The sequence below is a fragment of the Drosophila mauritiana genome, chromosome 3R (assembly GCF_004382145.1).
Source record: "Drosophila mauritiana strain mau12 chromosome 3R, ASM438214v1, whole genome shotgun sequence".
NCBI classification, from domain to species: Eukaryota; Metazoa; Arthropoda; class Insecta; order Diptera; family Drosophilidae; genus Drosophila; species Drosophila mauritiana.
Genome location: NC_046670.1, coordinates 24,121,586 through 24,138,033, shown reverse-complemented (window position 1 = coordinate 24,138,033; position 16,448 = coordinate 24,121,586). Strand labels below are relative to the sequence as shown.

At 48.7% G+C, this 16,448-nt stretch overlaps 6 protein-coding genes across 16 annotated transcripts; 2 read left to right on the top strand and 4 right to left on the bottom strand.

The window, feature by feature from the left end:
- Positions 1 to 20: 20 nt before the first annotated feature.
- On the bottom strand, positions 21 to 784 carry LOC117143035. Of its 2 annotated transcripts, none has more exons than XR_004459593.1 (2): positions 668 to 784; positions 21 to 590 (listed from the first exon to the last, which is right to left on the bottom strand). XR_004459593.1 is itself a non-coding variant. In XM_033307428.1 (2 exons), exons 1-2 carry the CDS (start codon positions 770 to 772, stop codon positions 332 to 334), a joined length of 336 nt encoding a protein of 111 aa, XP_033163319.1. In that variant the 5' UTR covers positions 773 to 784; the 3' UTR covers positions 21 to 331. The 2 variants fall into 2 exon arrangements, 1 of the variants encoding a protein (XP_033163319.1); XM_033307428.1 differs by having other exon boundaries at positions 21 to 562.
- LOC117143032 lies at positions 771 to 3,583 on the top strand. 4 transcript variants are annotated; one of them, XM_033307424.1, is made up of 5 exons: positions 771 to 855; positions 1,971 to 2,092; positions 2,152 to 2,468; positions 2,539 to 2,661; positions 2,724 to 3,583. In XM_033307424.1, the coding sequence occupies exons 2-5, from the start codon at positions 2,087 to 2,089 to the stop codon at positions 3,202 to 3,204; spliced, it is 927 nt and encodes a 308-aa protein (XP_033163315.1). In that variant the 5' UTR covers positions 771 to 855; positions 1,971 to 2,086; the 3' UTR covers positions 3,205 to 3,583. The 4 variants fall into 4 exon arrangements, with proteins under 4 accessions (XP_033163315.1, XP_033163313.1, XP_033163314.1 ...); XM_033307422.1 differs by having other exon boundaries at positions 824 to 1,027; XM_033307423.1 differs by having other exon boundaries at positions 824 to 1,033.
- Positions 3,584 to 3,590: 7 nt separating this feature from the next.
- LOC117143033 (E3 ubiquitin-protein ligase MARCH5) lies at positions 3,591 to 4,569 on the bottom strand. The gene has a single exon (XM_033307426.1). It carries the CDS (start codon positions 4,540 to 4,542, stop codon positions 3,679 to 3,681), a length of 864 nt encoding a protein of 287 aa, XP_033163317.1. The 5' UTR covers positions 4,543 to 4,569; the 3' UTR covers positions 3,591 to 3,678.
- Positions 4,570 to 4,656: 87 nt separating this feature from the next.
- On the bottom strand, positions 4,657 to 6,734 carry LOC117143031 (DNA polymerase alpha subunit B). The gene has a single exon (XM_033307420.1). The coding sequence runs from the start codon at positions 6,642 to 6,644 to the stop codon at positions 4,815 to 4,817; it is 1,830 nt and encodes a 609-aa protein (XP_033163311.1). The 5' UTR covers positions 6,645 to 6,734; the 3' UTR covers positions 4,657 to 4,814.
- Positions 6,735 to 6,967: 233 nt separating this feature from the next.
- Positions 6,968 to 16,412, top strand: LOC117143071 (protein RUFY3). 6 transcript variants are annotated; one of them, XM_033307532.1, is made up of 7 exons: positions 7,754 to 7,985; positions 8,103 to 8,942; positions 12,294 to 12,727; positions 12,787 to 13,037; positions 13,096 to 13,498; positions 15,294 to 15,391; positions 15,506 to 16,412. In XM_033307532.1, exons 2-7 carry the CDS (start codon positions 8,126 to 8,128, stop codon positions 16,131 to 16,133), a joined length of 2,631 nt encoding a protein of 876 aa, XP_033163423.1. In that variant the 5' UTR covers positions 7,754 to 7,985; positions 8,103 to 8,125; the 3' UTR covers positions 16,134 to 16,412. The 6 variants fall into 6 exon arrangements, with proteins under 6 accessions (XP_033163428.1, XP_033163426.1, XP_033163424.1 ...); XM_033307535.1 differs by lacking the exons at positions 7,754 to 7,985; positions 8,103 to 8,942 and adding an exon at positions 6,970 to 7,503 and having other exon boundaries at positions 15,506 to 16,407; XM_033307533.1 differs by lacking the exons at positions 15,294 to 15,391; positions 15,506 to 16,412 and adding an exon at positions 13,769 to 15,273 and having other exon boundaries at positions 7,744 to 7,985; positions 8,103 to 9,083.
- LOC117143072 lies at positions 9,674 to 12,285 on the bottom strand. 2 transcript variants are annotated; one of them, XM_033307538.1, is made up of 5 exons: positions 10,535 to 12,285; positions 10,120 to 10,484; positions 9,997 to 10,066; positions 9,822 to 9,925; positions 9,674 to 9,764 (listed from the first exon to the last, which is right to left on the bottom strand). In XM_033307538.1, the coding sequence occupies exons 1-5, from the start codon at positions 12,201 to 12,203 to the stop codon at positions 9,717 to 9,719; spliced, it is 2,256 nt and encodes a 751-aa protein (XP_033163429.1). In that variant the 5' UTR covers positions 12,204 to 12,285; the 3' UTR covers positions 9,674 to 9,716. The 2 variants fall into 2 exon arrangements, with proteins under 2 accessions (XP_033163429.1, XP_033163430.1); XM_033307539.1 differs by having other exon boundaries at positions 9,997 to 10,063.
- Positions 16,413 to 16,448: the final 36 nt, after the last annotated feature.

Genomic DNA, 16,448 nt, shown 5'->3' with positions numbered 1-16,448 from the left:
TAAAACCTATTTGAAAGTAAAAATATGTGTCAATAACTAGTAATTTACGTAATATATTTTTCAAAATACAAATAAACAATATTAGTTTGTATGTCTATTATTAATTATCTCAAAGTTTACTATTTATATAGTTGGCTAGGTTTGTAGATAGATTTTCAAATATTTGGTGACCTTGTTATTGGGATTTCGCTTCTCCCAATTTCTTCTTCTTCCGCCTTGCCCCGCCCCCATCGACCACCGCCCCGCCCTCTATAACTTTTTCAACGAGACGATGTGCAATTTAATGATGATTACCCCAACTGACGACGACTTTGTGGCAGCAGCGACATTATCATTTTTTGTTATTTAGCCCGCTAATGACGTTCGCTTTTGTTGTTGCTGTTGTTGTTGTTGCTCCATCGCACAACCTAATGATGATGATGATGACCGGCACATACGTGTCGGTGTGACTGTGCCAGTGTATGTGTGCATTATGCTCCAAGAAAAGCGATTTGTTGAACGGGGTGGGGGTAAGGTGGTGATGATGATGATGAGCGATGAAATGCGCTTGCTTTGTTGCGCCCTAACGAGCCGAGATTGAAGCAAGAGTACTGTATTGAGCACGATAAATGGCAGATGACTTGGTTCTATTTGCCTTAAGCCGTAATAAAAATTTTCAATTTCCCACCTTTTGGCGCTGTTCGAAACCCCAACGCACTGCACCAGCGACAGTCTGGCAACGCCATGGCACACTAGCTGCACCGCTCACACCATGTTGCTCTTGCCCTGCCATGCTGTCTCGCTCGCGCGGAGAACATCATTATAGAGTCGAATGGCGAGAGCTGCGCAGCGGAGGAGCTACAAACTACGTTTTTCGTGTGTTTCCCTCTTGAAGATAATTAAAATTTAATTATTTGACTTATTATTAAGTTTTGTGCCCCCGCTGTTTGCGTCGCAGTGTTGTTGTTCGCCCGTTGGTGCATGGAGCAAAGCGAGAAACGTAACAATAGAACGCAATCAACGCAAGAAAATCGGATGTGGCTGCGATGTGAGTGTGTGTATCTCTGAAATGGGAAAAGTGTGTGCGTGTGTGTATTCGAGAAAAGTAACCTCTCACCCCCCCGCGAACTTACATATATGTACATAGGCTCCAATGCTGCTACCCCGCAGCCGCGGTCGCCGTCGCCGTCGACGTCGGCGGAGCATCTTCCTCCGCATCTGAGCCCAACTCCCTTGTACACTTGAGTTACCGCTTCACTTCGATTCCAAACGTCGCCGCATCCACTTCTCATCTTCTGCTGCTGCCGCTGCTGCTGCATGCAAATCGCAACTTGTTTCGCTCGCACAATTAATATTTGTTTACCGTTTACCGTTCGGTTTGCATTGCATGCGTGTGTGTTTGTGCGGGAGCGGCTGAGCTGCGTCGGTGTGTGTGAGCCGGCTTAATGATAATTGAAAGCTAGAAAATATACAATGTACAACGACTAGTGGATACCCTTTAGTGCCAGAAAATGTGTTGTAAGCCATTGGGATTACTGATGGGCTTTACCATTTACGGTACAAAAAACATGGGATCGACAAAACCATTGGCTGCCAAATTTAAAACAATTCCTATTGCATTTTAAAAACACTTGTGTTTTAAACGTTCAAGCTGAATTTCTTTGAATCCAAACTGTGCTGCAGATTATTAGAATGTTATGTGTATTGCCACAATATACCCTTTAACTGCCGCGAGAACCCAGTAAACTCAGAAATGCAATCTTTCGTAACCCTTTTTGTGGGAAGGTATTGGGATTCAAAAGATTAATTACCATTTCAATGCAATTAAATAGTCGTCAAATAGGTTGCAGACCATATGTTGGGTAGTTTATTTACGTGTGGTTCGCACTTTTTAGGAAATTCCTGAAAATCATAGGGCTTGCGATATTAATACTAATACAAATAGTAAACAATGGCACCTGCACGGTAACTAATCATTTGATTTATTTCAGGAGCGAATCCGTGTACAATATGCCAGCCCACTAGATAAACCGCTTCATGTCCTCCATCAGCTGGCAGACGAAGATTGTCGGGCAATCCCAGTTGTCGGCAGCAAGACCCATGTGAAATGCCTGTAAGTTATCTTCGGAATCAGTAGCTTTATCACCCATATAATGGTATACCTATTCGCAGTATGAAAAATTCAACAAAAAGCGCCGACAATGGGAGGATAGTGGTGTTCTAGAGCTGATCAAACTATGGAAAGTCTGCGCCTATGAGCTGCGCACCATTAAACGGAATGGCCATCTGTATGTGGCAATGGCCAAGCAGCTAACCTCGCTGGGCGTCCCTGTTACCGCACTCGAGGTTCACTTCAAAGTCAACAATCTAACGCAGCGCTACCGACAGGAGCAAAAGACCTTCGAGACCACAGGCATCATCAGCACCTGGAAGTTCTACAGTCAAGTGGATGATGTGTTTAAGAGTCTGGCCGCACACACCGGTTACAAGTCAGTTGAGATGAATAAATACTTGCAAGATGGCAATTTTGAACTAACAAAATATCTTATTATTCCGCAGAGACAAACGCATGACAAGTGCGTCCAATACGAGCAGCTTACCATCTACATCCGAGTCACCAGTTTGGAAGAATCCAATGTCTCAGCAAGAGTTTAATAGCAACAACACGGAGGGGTTCTATAAGTAAGCACTAGCATTGCAACCCCTAGCTCACAACATGTTTAAATAACGATTGGGATTTGCAGGACCGAGTACGGCATGCATCGGCACTTTATGGACCACTCCCAGCCACCACCCAATGCCGGCAGCGTGGACAACTTCATGGCCTCCTCGGCGGCCGTGGCGGCGGTAGCTGCCGCTGCCTCGGCCCGCCTGGCGGATAATAACATGGATCAGCAAATGAACACGGCTGCCGGTGGAAGCGGCGGCAGTGGTGGTGGCGGGGGCAACACCAATGGAGGCGTGGCCAACTACCAGAAGATCAAAAAGTCGCACGAGGACTATGACAAGTTCGTGGACATTGTGAAGAACATCGTGGACACGCACAAGAGCACTCCGGACAAGGTGGACACCTTCGGCGACTTTATTAAATCGTACATGAAGCGCTGGCCGGAGCGGCTACAGGACGAGGCCATTAACCACATCACCAACTACGTGATCGTGAAGAACATGGAGCACAGCATGGTCAGCAGCCACAATCCCGAGGGGGTGAACAACCGACAATAACAATACAAGCAGGAGCCCAACAACTGAACGAGTTGTTGGACGACGCAGCTCCAGGAACCAGGCACAGAAGCCGAACGAAGTGAGACGTCAGGCGAGGATTACTTAAGGTGGCGCGCAGTTACTTAACCGCATCTGAGTTGCGGCCAAGTTCGTTGGACACACACCCGGCATACAGTATTTTTTGTATAGTTAAAATATACATTGGAGTTTTAGTTCTCGACGATCGCGCCCTCGATACAGAGTTGACTTCCGTAAAGAGGGGCACGATCGATCAATCCGTGCATAGAGATCCTAGGGAGTACATTACATTTAGACACCATTTCCTACTGTTAGCTGTAAACTATTATACATAAATTAATAAATGCTTTAATTTAACAATGCACTATTGTGACAAGTTGTCTCACGAAAATTGTACACTTTACACTAACACATAGTCTAATTACTTCTTGCTACTCTTGCATATCTTGAGATTACCTAGTGTCCGTCTAACTCCACTAGGTTTTCATCAGTGTAATCCAAAACGCGACGCTGCATACGGAGGATGTATTGGTTATGCATGAGGTACATTTTCAAGATTCCCTTAATCGCTATGAAAGTCAATCCTCCAAAAAGAGTTTGTTGCAACTTATCGTCGACAGAGCTGTAAAGAACCCTACCCACGTACATGGATATGGTGGGCAAGAGGATGGCTCCACAGAACACCCGCGATCCCGAATTTTCGTTCATTGGCGCAGGAGGGTATGGTTCGGTCTGGTCATATTCCGGTCCTAGGCAGATCCTTGGAAGACTTATAATGAAGCGCAACAGTGCATCTTCCCAGGGAATCATGCGTCCAAGTATCAGAACTACTGATATTAATGGAAATCCGATCAGAATAAGCAACAGGTCTCCCGACTGAATTATTTGATGAACGCCACCTTCCTGACCAGTGATCTGCATATATGTTATTGCTCCGAATGAAGTCGCTGACAAATAGGCAAAGGCCACCTTGAAGACAATGGCCAGGCAATTATACAAGTGTTTTAGGATAAGACCGTTGGTCAGCTTCAAAGCCCTGTCGAAAATCCCGAGATTCGGATATGAAATGTTGTACTCCGTTTCGCATATGGGGCAGGAAACGGGTTGCAGATCGTTGTCGACTGTTCGGGTCACCTCGTCGATCAAGAGGGAAACGCAGCTCTCGTGCACCCACTTACGGGTTCCTCCACAGAGACATGGATTCACCCAAGCCAGGCCACCGTCCTCCTTATCGGTCTCCAAACACATCCAGCAACGGCGCTCCACTTCCATAGAATCTCCTCCAGCTAAAGCTTGTGGCGCAGCAACGTTTCTAGCCATTGCTGATCTTGTTGTATATAAAACTTCAGTCTGAGAATACTCCAGGGCATATGTTTAATGTTTACAAACAATACAATACCTACTTTGGCCCAAAATAACTAATGCTAGTTTGTGGGGTTGGTTGAATGTGTTTTATGAAAAGTTATGACAAAGTAGTGTTCATTATATTAACTAATAATATTGTACTGATCTTATTACCCTACTCAATGCTAAATGAACGATAGCGATGTTTTCCACTATCCTATCCTTATCATCATCACAAAGTGGTCAGGTTAGATGCGTTGGACTTGGCACGCCACACTGTTGAACATGTTGGCTGGCTTTCCCGGCACCGAAGGCGCCACCAGGAAGCGGGCGAAAGTGCCGCCCTTCTTGTTCGCGACACGGCCGGGATTGATCACCAGGCAGTCGTTGACCAAGCGTACGAAGTGCCGCTGGTCGCTGGGCAGGATGAGCACATTTGGCAGCTGTTTGAGCTGTGCATATTTCAACGCCAGCTGGGAATCGTAGGCCATGTCTTCGTCCGCCGGAGGATACAAAGGATAGAAGGAGCCCTGGTGGAACAAGTGGTTGATGGCCCTGTGCATCCGCTCGCCGGCATTTACAGCAAACTCGTGACTCAGCAGGTGATCCACCACGTCGGTTGAGGTAACGCCCAGCGTAAGGCCATCCAAGTCCACCAGAGATGGATCGGGCAGCATGTATAGATTCGGATAGGTTCTGCGCAGAGTGGGTGGCGGCGTTGGATATACGGAGAGCGCCATGGCGTCCTTCTGACTGGTCACCACCAGCACTGCGGTGTGACTACCAATCGCCTCCATTATTCCCCCAATCATCTTCTCGAAGAATGTATCGAAGGTCTCGGCCAGTTCGCCGACCATCTTGTGGTCCGCATCCAGGAAGGGTCCCGTAAGCACCAGCACGTCAGGTCTGTGATCCTTGAGGTACTTAAGCAGGTCGTGCAGCGGTTCGTAGAAGAGATCCGTACTGTCCGTAAAGGGTCCGGAGGCCACCACAAACTGAAGCTTCCTGTCTATTTGCAGTGGCGTTGCTGGCGTCAGTTTGCGCTCTGTGTGAATCTCCTCTACCATGAAGGTTTTGCCCCTGGGTATGAACCCTTTGGCGAGCACCACTTGACCTGGGAATATGCTGGCAGACTTGACCCTGGAGAAGTTGAGCGTGAGCGTTGGGTCCATTTCATCTTCTACATCGTCATCCAAAACAGCCATAAATGCGGAGTGGGCGTCCAGTGGGCCATCGTCCTCGGAATGAATCATTCCCAACGCGTGGAGTCCACCTGCGGACTGCAATACCTGCCTATCCTGCGGATACCAAATGCACTCGGCTGCGCCTGCTTGTCCAAGTTTCTTGTCCACCAGTGCAGGCCCCGTTTGGTCAAAGCGGACGCGCAGGTTGTGACATCGGTCGGTCAGCAAGTCGTTCATGTAGCCCAAATTGGCGATGGTCAGCGAGGCTTCGTTGTGCAGCAGTTTTTGGGTTACTGGCACCGTGTGCTCCATTTGCGACTGCCAGCTGGAGCCAGCTAGGAGTTTGGGATGTCCGAAGGTGTCGACTATGTCGCCCGGCTTGCCGGCCACTGAGTTGGATGGTGTTTCTAAACCTGCTTTCCTCTTTGCCGATTGGGGTGTATAGCTGGCGGGGCTAAAGAGCACACCGCCCTTGAGATTGGAGCTTCGAACCGACTCCTTCTTGGCCTTGGGCGTATGCAGGGCGGAGGAGTCCACTGCCGATTCGCTGACATAGTCATCAAGCATGGGATCGTCCTCCATGACGCCATATGTGGCGAGTGAGTTCGTATCCTGTACAGAGGGCGAACCATATGATTTCACCGTCTGGCCAGTTGTTTTGGAGCACGCCTTGTCCTTCCGCAGCTGCAGCACCTTCCGCTCGAAGTCGCCCAGATTCTCGATCGCAGGATCTTCGCCATGAAGGTGCGACAAGCTGAAGGCCATCCACTGCTCCACGAACTCTGTGGCGTCGTGGATGTTGTACGTAATGGCCAGCTCCGCACACCTGCCCAAAACTGAGTCCGCTGGCTCCACGCCCATCTCGTCGAACTGCTGCTTCAATTCCTCCTCCATTCGTTGTCCTTTCGTTCGGCGTGTAATTTTCGTAAATAAACCTAGCAATTTATTTTGGCGGTAAAACTGGACACAGTGTTGCCAGATTACGATGCTTTTAGCACCTGCTTGAGTTTTCTTATCGATAACATAGTCAGCAAATGTGTATAGTTTTGATATAGCTTCAACTAAAGCTTAAAAATGTTTTTAATAAACGTCTTTAATAAACGTTATGTAAGTGGTTGCTTTTTAAATGTGTTTACTAGAGTTCGATAACATAACATACCCGTCAAGCTGCCATAACCGTGATCTGTGACCAGTGATTGTTATCGCCCATCTCCAATCGCAGTGCAACAGCTGTTTTAATTTTGTATTGACAAAATTTTTTGTTTACTCCGCGTTCAAGTGCAAAACAAGCGAAATTAGCGCCTGTAATCGCGTCGTTTTGATTCATGTGAGCCCGCATAAGTGTCCCAATAATCGTCGCGAAGCAAGTGATTCGCCATGAGCACGGACGATCTGCTGGTGCGCCGCGAGCGGAGTGAAGACTCCCAATCCTCGAGTGTCTCCATTCCGGTTACGCCCACCATCGGAGGTGCCGCGCCTGCGCCCAGCGTCTCTACGTCATCGCTGGACCGCCTGCGGAACACCTTCCGGCGCACGGAGAGCATCTCCTCGCAGATCTTCAGCCACATATCCACGCAGTTCTCGAATGCGGCCGCAGCAGCCGCCTCCTCCGAGGTAATCGATGGCACCACCACGTACCCGTATCCCGACGAGCCCGCACCACCTGTTGTACCTGTTGCGCCGGACACGGTGGAGAGCGCCAATGCTTCATCCCCGTCGCCATCGAAACTGAAAGCAAAACGACTGAAACGCGGTGAGTCCGTATTATTATTAATTTGATGATAAGCAGCTTTGGTTTCCATTGTGCGCTATCAATAAAAACTATTAAACAAAGGAAATTAAATATATATATAATATTTAGAAACACAAAAACCATTGTAAATTTTTTTTATTAATTAGTATAAGCAATTTCGTGGTTTGTGCTGTCGTTTAAATATTTCGGTACTTGTATAAATAATATAATTAAAAATAATATAAAAGTGCATTGGGAAAGTCAAAGGTGATTTACGCACCACATACAGCGTGACCATCGAGAACACCCCCAACGAAAGCTCGCGAGGAGCTTTGCGCACTGGACAAATCAATAGGATAAAGAACTTTTTGCCAGTCTTACTCAACGCGTACACAACAGGATAACGGTGCAAACTCAAAGCGGCGAGAATTTTCGGTTATTTGGTTATTTTAGAAGGAAAACCCTCTGGAAAAGAGGCTTACAAAAGGAAAAACCCCTCCAAGGTAAAGAAAAAACAATTGATGGAAAGCGGCAGCAAAGGAAACTCCGAACTTATTGAACAGCTAATATCGATATATGTATATATCTGTATTTTTATGGACGCCCACGCACACACTCAGGCGTACTTTGAAGCAGCAGCGAAATGCGTGGACTCGTCGAGGATACGAAAAGGACCAAGTTGTCGTCGGCGAACAACAACAACCTGAGCAGCACCAGCGGCAGCAGTCGCATCAAGTCAAGCAGCCTGGCAACAGGATCAAGTGCCAGCGGCAGCAGCTCGAAGCCCTTGAGGAGTTCGGCGAAAACGCCAACCACGGGCAGCGCGACGTCAGTGGCGGCAGGAACAATGGCGGCCAAGAAGGCGCCTCAAACGGGGCAACAACAAGTAGGCAAGTCCGCAAAGTCATCGACGTCAGCAACTCCAATTGGCACAACAGCAGCAGCAACTGTTGGAACGGCAACAACAAGGGCGCAAGCAGCAGCGGCGAAGAGCCAAAAGGGTCAGAATCCACCCCCACAGCAAGTGCAGCCGAAACAGCAGCCGCCACAACCACAACAGACACAGCAGCAACCCCTGGTGTTGCAGCAACAACAGGCGAGCAACAGCAGCAACACGATTGCTTTGCCAAAGGCCTCGCATGCCAACACCAGCGAGGAGCTGGCCGGCGGTGTCCAGGACACCATTTACCTGTGCAATTTCCGGGTATCCGTCGATGGCGAGTGGTTGTGCCTCAAGGAGCTGCAGGACATTGATGTGGCCGGCGGAACGGCCAACCGGGCAGCTCAGACCAGTGAGAAACTGGCAGGCGGCAGTAGCTCCCAAACGGGCTTCGGGTCCAACTACAATGTGGGCTCCAGCTCCAGCAAGCGCAACAGCAAGCGCTTCTCCGGACTGTCCACCGGCAGTGGAAGTGGCGGCAACGCCGGTGGAGGAGGCGCCTTGGACATCACCGACAATGGTATTATGGCAATTGAAAACCTTATCGGCCGCCGGCTGTGCGACATGGTCCACAGTGGCTCCGCGGCACTCGGCCAGTCCCAGTCGCACTCCCAGTCGCAGCACCAGAGTGTTGGCCTCTTCGCCGAGTGGTCGCATCTCTGTAGGTCGCTTCTTGATGCCTCTGTTGCCCAGCACGCTTCTACTTTGTAGTTTCTCTTCATTTCTCGTTAGATTGCAAGGGCCATAAAAATCAGAAGAACTCGAAGATTCAAGTCATCATATTCTAGAGGCTTTAGATTTTTCTACGTTATTACTTTGCTTAAAATATTGTGTTTTTTTTTAACATCTAAGTATGTTCGTTTATTGTGTAGACATTAGCTTTTGCTTTGCTGTTCTATAAGTTATAGAACACGACCGATTCTTATCAAGCACGAAAGTCTTTAAAATGTGTGAGTGGCTAGATCTTGGTTCTCGATTAAATTGGCCTTTGTAATCTTCCATCTAGTTGCATGCCTCTTTGCATTGTTGCACATTTAGTTGCTTGCTCTTGGTTAAAAGTTACGTGATTTACTTAGAAAATACTTAAATCTCAGCTTTGATGGAGGATATCAGTGTTAGGTGTCCATTAGGCAGATATATCTAATATCTCGCTTATGATTTTATTGAGAACTTCATTTTCCTTTCAATGGAGAAATGCAAAAGTTAAAAATCAAAGGGTTTATTAAATCTTATCAAAAAATATACACTTAAGAAATAGGTTGTTAAAAAACAAAACAGGTTAAAAAATTGCCAACTAGTTATCGTCAAAAGTCGTTTCCCAGCTGGGAGAGTCCTTTAAAGACTGAAAAACCTTCAAGATCAATATTTTGGCATATAGCATATTGCAAATCCCACTCACCTCTGCACCGCCCCTCTGGCGACCGGCAGGGACATCTGGTTTCTGCTGCGACTTCTTCCTGTGCAGAAGAGGATCATCGGATGTATCGTGCTTTTCCGGCGTTGCTTTGTGGCAGTATCAAAGGATTAAGTGAATGAGTCGATTAGACCTAGGAAACTAGCAGTCATCCACTTACCTATCCTCACTTGTTTGGACGATCGCCTTTCAGGTGATGATGGCTTTTTGTCTTCTGAGGATTTGGTCTGCTGGTGACTCTGGGTTCAGGATCTCAAAAGCAGGCGGAGCACTGATAACTTACCTCTTTCTTTCGACCCGTTTCGAAGTCCGTATGCTTCTTCCGCCTGGCTTCTTCGCGGTCATGCCTATGTCGATGTCTATTCTCTCTGCTGCCCAGTTCGCTGTCCGACGAGGGAATGACGGATAGGGTTGACTTGAGTGCGGGCTTAGAAACGTCCCTGTAGGGAGCTCGGCTAGGAGACGAATCATCGGAAAGAAGTTTGAGGGGAGAGACCTGCTTTCCCACCGGATCCCGGCTCTTGTCCGGTGCATAGTATTCCCCTCCTTTCGCTCGGGAGAACTTCAGAGGCATGCACTTCCTGTTGAACTGACATCCCAGCGACGAGGATGAGGTGAAGGAATCTAGCTCGGGATTATTCGCATATCCTGTAAGCTCGAGCGGTTAGATTTAGTTGGCACAAACTTATTTGACTTACGATTGCTCGGCACCGATCTTTGTGAGGTGGAGCGACCAGAACCGGAGTAGTAGTACCTGCGAGAAGCATCAGTTTCGTCTTTTTCGTCCTTTTTTTCTCTTTCCTTTTCTGGCTCCTTGGCTTTCAGCGGCTCCTTTTCTTTCCTGGGCCTCTCCTTCGGCGGAGGAGCCTCTGCATCCGTTGGGGCAACCCTCTTCTTCTTGCCCCTTCGCATGCAACAGCAGATGATGAGCAGAATGAGGAGTAGGAGCAGGGTCAGAAAGGCGGCAATGCACCAGATCAGTGTCTCATCGTTGTCGCACTCGCGGCACTCTTCCACTTCCTCCGGCAGATTCTGAACCTTATTCAATCCGGTGAGCCATTCGTCCTGGTGCTCTGACTCCTGCCCCGGCTCCTGAACTGGTTCCGACATCTCCTGCCAGTGAATGGCGGAGCGACTCATCTTGCGGGAGTCCTCTTTGGGACAGGGTGGTGATCCCTTCCCGTCATCCTTATTGCATGGTGCCCGGGCCTCCTCCTCCGCACTCTTCGCCTCTCTCGACAGCCTCTCCTGGATCTGCAGTATTCCGCCCAGACCCGGGTAGAATACATCATCGCTGTAATGCATTTCTAGATTTTCCTTTATCCAGGCGAGCAACTGGCGATTGTAATTAGCCTGGCTGATGCCCTGAAACCGATGGCAGTTGGTTAGGGTTTGGAAGAACTTCACCACGATGAATTCCGATCTGGGAGATCGAAGATTGTAGATGCGTCGTTTTCGAAAGGGCAGGTATATGTTGCCCATATAGCCATTCTCATCGAGCGTCTCCAGCCGAGGCAGGCTCACAATCATGCTCCCTTGATCCGGCTCTTGGGAAATGCAAGTCTGATCCAGTTGAGCACAGCTGGAGGCATCCTCCTGGGAATGGCAGCTCTTGGGCAGCTTGACCGGTTCGATTTTTCGCACCTTGAACTGCGACAATACATCCTTGTCCGGAGCTCGCCACCCATTTCCGTTCGTATTGAGTGTCGTTTTGCACTGCTGATATATGTTCACCAAGCGCTCCACGGTGTTCAGCTTGATGCGTCCGGCATAGTAGGATAACTGGGCCATGGGCACCAGATAATAGCGCAGGTAGCCACCCAGGGCATCGTAGAATCCTCTCTGCATGATGAGCCGCGTATCATCGTCTGACATACGCTTCACGATCTGGTTAACAGTATTGAAGTACCGCAGTAGCATGTAGACAAGGCTGTCGGTGAGGAGGCACTGCGGAAAGGATTTGGGCACCAGAAGCTCGAAGTCCTTGCGCGCGGATATCATAGCAATGTCCTCCGTGGAAAAGCAATTCTTGCGGTAGTTGCCAAACAGATTGGTGCCCAGGAATGAGTCCGATTCTGTGGCCCTCCTCCTCGTCGCCTTTTGCAGCTCGCTGGGCAGATCCTTAAACCATTCATGCTCTTGGTATTTGGGCGGCGGGGAATAGGGAGGATTGGTCACCTGGTCATCGACCCTATCGATCAGGCCATTGCGGTAATCCCGCAGCTCCGAACTGAGCATGGATTGCAGGGTCAGTTCGTTTTGGAAATCGTTTGTGGGCACCTCCAAAGTAGCCAGGTCGATGCTGTATATGGGACAACCCCCGGGTGCCAGAAAGAAAAGCAGCCAGGAGAGCACATGAAGTTTCATTACTCAGTTAATCAGTTGTCAGTTGTTTTGAAGCAAATTTCTGCGCCGGCCGAGTCTTTAATCTGGGAACCACTGTTCCTCCTTTTGCAGCCCGGGACACGGCGGAAATCGAGCGCAGCAATCTGGTGAACATCTGCAAGCTGGTGGTCAAGGAGCTGTTGGAGCAGTCGCTGCGATATGGTCGCATGCTGGACTCGGATCACCTGCCGCTGCAGCATTTCTTCATCGTCATCGAGCACGTCCTGGGGCACGGATTGCGGCCCAAGAAGGGTCTGCTGGGACCGAGGAAGGAACTCTGGGACCTGCTGCAGAGCGTCGAGCACTACTGTCCGGAGGCGCAGGATATTACGGCGAGTGTAAGGGATCTGCCCACCGTCCGTACCCACATTGGCCGCGCTCGTGCCTGGCTGAGGATCGCTTTGATGCAAAAGAAGCTATCGGATTACCTGCAGGCGCTCATCGAGCACCGGGAGGATTCACTCTTCGACTACTATGAGCCACATGCTCTGATGATGAGCGATGAGGTTAGGCTGCAAGCAATCTTCTGAAGGAATCCCCTTAAACCCATCTCTTCCTGCTTCAGATCGTTGTGATAATGGGCATTTTGGTGGGCTTAAACGTGATCGATTGCAATCTGTGCGTGAAGGAGGAGGATCTGGACTCACAGCAGGGCGTCATCGACTTCTCGTTGTACCTGCGTTCCAGTTCGAGAAACGCCGATGCCGCTCCAGAAGACAGTGCTCCGCCTGCTCTGCTGGATGCCACTGGGCAGGGCAACATGATTGCGGTGCTGGATCAGAAGAACTACATTGAGGAGCTCAACAGGCATCTAAAGTGGGTTTCGCCTGTTGTTATGAAGTGCCCCCCAGCTAAGTTATTCCTAATTTTTCAGCGCCACTGTCGGCAATCTGCAGGCCAAAGTGGAGTCCCTAACGACCACAAATGCTCTGATGAAAGAGGATTTGGCAATCGCTCGGAACAGCCTGTTGGCCCTGCAGGCCGAGAACCAGGCCATGCGGCAGTCCACGCCGGCAGCGGACAACCATTCAACTGGTTCGGGTGGTTCCTCCGACAAGGACAAGGAGAAGGCGTCCGAGGAGCTGGCTGAGGAGCGTCGCAAGAACAGCGAGCTTGAGAAGGAACTAAAATTGCAGGTGTCCCTCAAGGCGGAATCGGACATGGCCATGAAATTGCTGGAGAAGGACATTCACGAGAAGCAGGACACGATAGTCTCACTGCGCCGCCAACTGGACGACATCAAGCAGATCAACCTGGAGATGTACCGAAAACTGCAGGTTAGTAGCCATCATCAAAATGGGTCAATTTTGGTTGACTGCTGGGTAATCTGCACTCGATTCCTTGGCAGGACAACCAAAATGACTTAGTCAAACACTCATTACACTGCTCACAACTCATCTGTCCACATTCATTCGCTCATCTGGTTCGTAGCTCTGGTATCATTTCACTTTGTGTTTTAAGCTTTGGTTTATAGTTTAGTCATTTGCTCCAAGTAAATCGGTTTACGCCCTTATGTCAAAAAGTAATCCCGTCTAAAATTTAACCAGGAATGTGAAGATGAACTCACACAGAAGGGCGAGATGGTCTCGCGCCTGCAAACGAAAGCCTCACAAATTGGTAACATTTTACAATCGCTAGAAAAGAAATACGAATCGAAGCTCATCGACCAGCAACACCATGGACCGGGATCGGGATCGGGATCTGGAGCTGGGAACGGAGCCATTGGCGGAGACCGATCGCCGAACACGCGGCGACAGCAGAATCTGGAAAAATTCGAGGCGCTCACCAAGAAGCACAAACAGGACACTGGCCCGCCCATGAAGCGTATGCACCTCAAGATGGACGCCTTTCCGCCCTTCGATCCCAGCAAGTATCGGAAGTCACCGCGCCAGCCGGATGCGCCCCATCCGGAGGAGCAGCAGGAGAGCAAGGATGCCAAGACGCCCACGTCCGCCAAGTCCCTGAACGATGAGCTAGCCGAGGCGGCGGCTGCGGTGACCCAGCACTTTGGCGTGGATGCATCCCAAAGCGATTATGTCCTGTGCCGGGAGCAGGCCGCCGATGGAGAAACTTAAGCTCTAAGCAGCTAAATAAGAATACTTAGGATACTTAATTTATAAGGCCAGTTTCGGTTTTCACAAAATGAGTTCTACATAAATGTATTAACTTGTTTGTTTTTTTCTGAAATGAAACCTAATCTAAAACTAGTTTAATATATTTACTCAATGTATTTAGTGCCTGACTGCATTTAAACCTAAGCATAAATTCATTTGTTCAACTATTATTTGGCTTCCTCAGGAGCCCCTTTATGAAATAATGACCTATGTAATGTCTGATCCAAAGATCAGTCCACTAAAGTTGGCATGTGAAAATCGGAACGGCCTGTATTGCTCTCAACATTCCAAGCACCTGGATGGCCACTCAAAGTCCGGCTCCAGGTGCCGAAGGGAACTCGAAACTGCTTAACAAGACTCTCATTTCGGGAGACCACAACTAAATGAACACCATAGACAGTGTGTACCATATAGGATGCCTTTACTCCGTAGACCAGATCCCTTTAGAGGAAAGTATACCAGATACCAGAATTGTTAAAGGTTTTGAATAACTAATGTGTATGCAACCTGTTAGCTAAATTATCCACCCAGAGGCCCCGTAAACAAAGATTATATATGTACGATTATATTGTAACCATACGTCGTTGTATATATGTATAGTGTGATTAAGAGGCTTCAGATGTTTATTATACATATGTATGTACGTATGGATACCCACGCAGTCGCTTATATTGTAATTATACACTCAGTCTAGTCAAATACAAATAATATTATTGTAATTATATACTATGAATAAATATCGAGACTATATGAATCTACAAATCCATGCAATGTACTATACGCGTTGGAACTTCTGCATATATTCTAATCCACGTACTCCTCCAAATCGATCCCAGACAAATAAAACTTATCCGAACCACAAGTCTTTCATTTTCCATTATACTAACATCGAGATTAGAGTAAGCGACGACGGAGTCATGACAACGTTGGTACATCCGATTATTTTCTTCGTTGGCAGGACTGCAAGGCGTCGTTAACGCACAAAACGGAGCTGATGACCAAGCTGGAGGTCCAAAAGGAGGACATGGCCAGCACCATCGATCAGCTGGAGAAGAAGTAAGATGGCGGGGGAGTACTGATCCGGAACTAATTCTGTAGCTTCTGGATCATAAAGTTACATTCCAAATATCCGAAAGATTAAGCAATTAAGTCCTGTTTTCCCCTCCGCAGGTGGACTCATGACAAGAGCAACCTGGGGGAGATTCTCAAAACCACGTCGCAAACACTGACCACCCAGGTGACCGCCAGTGAGGAGCGGGCTGCCCGGGCGGAGGCCGAGTCGAGGATCGAGCGCGAGTGGCGGATATCGCTGCAGGAGAAGGAGCTGAAACTGAAGGAGAAGATAGCCAATCTGCAGGGCTGCCTCAAGGAACTGTCGGAGGAGAAGGAGAGGAACGGCAAGCTCAAGGCTGATCTGGACAAGGTGCGAACGCAATGGTCAGAGGCACAAACGACGCTGGAGGAGCTCGGCATCCAGCTGAGCGTGAGCAAACTGAAGGTGTCGGAGATGCAGGATCAGGAGCGTCGCCAGCGCCAGCTGCTCTCCGGCTCCGCCCAGTCGCTGCAAGCCATGCCCGAGGCAGTGGGTAGTCCAGGGATCTGGGCACCGGACTCCATTGCCACCCATTGCACCGCCTGCGAGCGGGAGTTCAATCTCACGCGGCGGAAGCATCACTGCCGCAGCTGCGGCGAGATCTTCTGCAAGGCCTGTTCGGAGCACACGCTGCCACTCCTCAATGCCCAGGGTCAGCCGGGGAAACCAGTGCGTGTGTGCGACAATTGCTACGCCGCCAAATGATGATGTGCTCTGCATGCTGGACATGGTAACTGGTTCGACTAGGAGTTGTGGGGGCGGGCGAGATTTTATATTTGTAAGCAGACATCCTGTTCCATTTAATGGTAATATAGTGCTCGTATCTTATGTAAAAATAATGAGATAATTCAAATATTCCTAAATGTTTTTGATGTCAACCGCCCCTTCAAGAATCGCATCCTTTGACCACTTGACCTTATGATCAATACCCTTTTTGGGGATGTATGTATATTATAGGACATTTATGAAGTTGTGTAATCAGATTATTAAAATTGTGTTACAAAACTTATTAAACTAAAC